This window comes from Oryza glaberrima, chromosome 2, assembly GCF_000147395.1.
Source record: "Oryza glaberrima chromosome 2, OglaRS2, whole genome shotgun sequence".
Lineage (NCBI taxonomy): Eukaryota > Viridiplantae > Streptophyta > Magnoliopsida > Poales > Poaceae > Oryza > Oryza glaberrima.
This window is the reverse complement of record NC_068327.1, coordinates 28,708,730-28,710,836: the sequence shown is the minus strand read 5'-3', so window position 1 is coordinate 28,710,836 and position 2,107 is coordinate 28,708,730. Positions and strand designations below refer to the sequence as shown.

Sequence of the window (2,107 nt, the reverse complement as noted above, 5' to 3'; positions counted from 1 at the left end):
TGACTGAAACCATGAAATGTCATGTCCTGTAAATGTATTGTATCTGAAACTCATCATCTTACACTAGGCTTCGAAAGAAACACGGATTGAACTAAAATTACAACACCAAGTGTACAATTACAAGATGAGAAAATACACACCATGAATGCACTGTTCAATAGCTTCTTTTGTTTGTCACTAACTCACTACAATCATGACAAATTTGCACACAGTCACTGTCAATGCTATTTGGGCAAGGATTTGATGAAATTAACAATAAGGTCAACCATTCGTGCATCAAAAGCAGGGCCTTCCATTTGGAAGTGGCCAGCTCCTTCAATCAAGTGAGTATCAACCCGTCCTGCTGCATTCTTGAGCTTGTTTTGCAGCTGCTTTACACTTGTGAAGCCATCTTTAGTTCCCATGACGAATAACTTTGGTTTCTCAGACTTGAGGATAGCATTGTGGTGTCTGCCAAATAGGACCGAGGCCATTAGACCAAATGGGTACCCAATGCTAACATAACCAATGACCTGGTCAACCTTATCAACTGCAGATCCCGCTATTGGTGCTCCTGCATCAGGAAAGTGGATATAGATATATGACTAAGCATGATCTAACAGCTGCAAGAATGGTTGAAGAAAACTTGTATGTGGAATATGAGTCATTATCTTAACACAATTGTTTTACACATAATCAGTTATACTTGCAGCACTATCTGTTGACAACTTGACATAACTAAATCATAAGAATTCATAAATCTTAAATCATAACTATATGTATGACTTTGGAGTCCAGGGAACAGCGCGTGAAGAGGTTCAGTTTGAGTAGGTCTCAGTAGCCACAGCTAATGAATAGGCCAGAAGTAGGTACACCTAGAAGCAACCAACTAAATGTAAATATGCTCATAAAAATAGGTTATGATATATTGCCTAAAGTCAGGATTTGCTGAAAAACAATGGTTCTAGCTGTAAACAAGCAAGAGACGTTGCTTCTGAGGACACTAGGCTACCCTGACAGAAGGGAAATTTCGCCATTGAAACTTCTTGTGGATTACTTTGCATCTGCACAGAGTCACCTAAAACAAATCAATGTGACTAATACCCAGGTAACTCTGTATTTGTACTTCAAAGACACTGAAATAATAACATGCTAGTATATTTGATGCCAAATCCATAAGACCAAAAACCTGATACTTCAGTTCTGCTGCAACGCACAAGCTGTTTCTATTTTCTTGCAGGTCCATTTAAGTGGCTAATCGCCAATTGCATATTCAGTTAGATCAATACAGTTTCTAATGAGCAAATCACTTGGTCGATTACCATAACCCTCTTCTGTGAAGCTTCGGTGAGAATGAAACAAGGGCACCGACGTCATTTGGGGAAAAAGAAAAATCAGCAACCTACCAGCGGAGGAGCCGACGAGGAGGACGCCGCGCGGGTTGAGATTGTCAGCGACCCAGCGGCAGACGGCCTCGACGTCCCCGACCTCGGTGGAGCCGGTGAGCGAGGCGCGGCCGGTGGACCTCCCGGCGCCGCGCATGTCGAAGGTGACGGCGCGGTACCCGCGCCGCGCGACGCCCTCGGCGATCCCGCGCAGCAGGCCCTGCACGCCGCCCAGGATCGTGTAGGGGTGCACCAGCACCACCGCGACGTCCTCCGCCGCCGCCGCCTCCGCCCCCGCCGCCGGCTTGAACAGCCGCACGCTCAGCTTGGCCCCGTTCGCCGCCTCCACCGTCGTCCACTCCATCACACCCACCCACGCACTCCCAGTCCACCCCTCACCGAGCTGAGCTCAGCTCCTCCGGTCCTCCCCTACCTCGATGTGATCCGCTTGCTCGGGTGGCTTTCCTTCCCTTCTTCCTTAACTCCGGTTGGCTTCTGGTTGGTCTGAGCAGTGAGCAGTTGCCGCAGTTATTTCTGCATGGGCCGTGATCTGGGCCCATAAATTTATAATGGGCCGTGAATTCCAACTGGAGTTGTGGGCTATGGGTCTAAACGGGCCGTAAAAATCGTGTTAGAAGGCATTAGGAATAAGTCCACTTTGCCTCCCTTAAAAGTGACCCGAATCTTATCCATGACCCTAAATCGCAAAACCGGATATCTCGACCCCGAACTATTGAAACCGG

The 2,107-nt window shown here is 47.4% G+C and overlaps 1 protein-coding gene across 1 annotated transcript; it reads right to left on the bottom strand.

Moving 5' to 3' along the window:
* On the bottom strand, nt 1-1,867 carry LOC127761517 (uncharacterized). The gene is made up of 2 exons (XM_052285825.1): nt 1,386-1,867; nt 1-553 (listed from the first exon to the last, which is right to left on the bottom strand). The coding sequence occupies exons 1-2, from the start codon at nt 1,726-1,728 to the stop codon at nt 225-227; spliced, it is 672 nt and encodes a 223-aa protein (XP_052141785.1). The 5' UTR covers nt 1,729-1,867; the 3' UTR covers nt 1-224.
* Between the last annotated feature and the right edge of the window lie 240 nt (nt 1,868-2,107).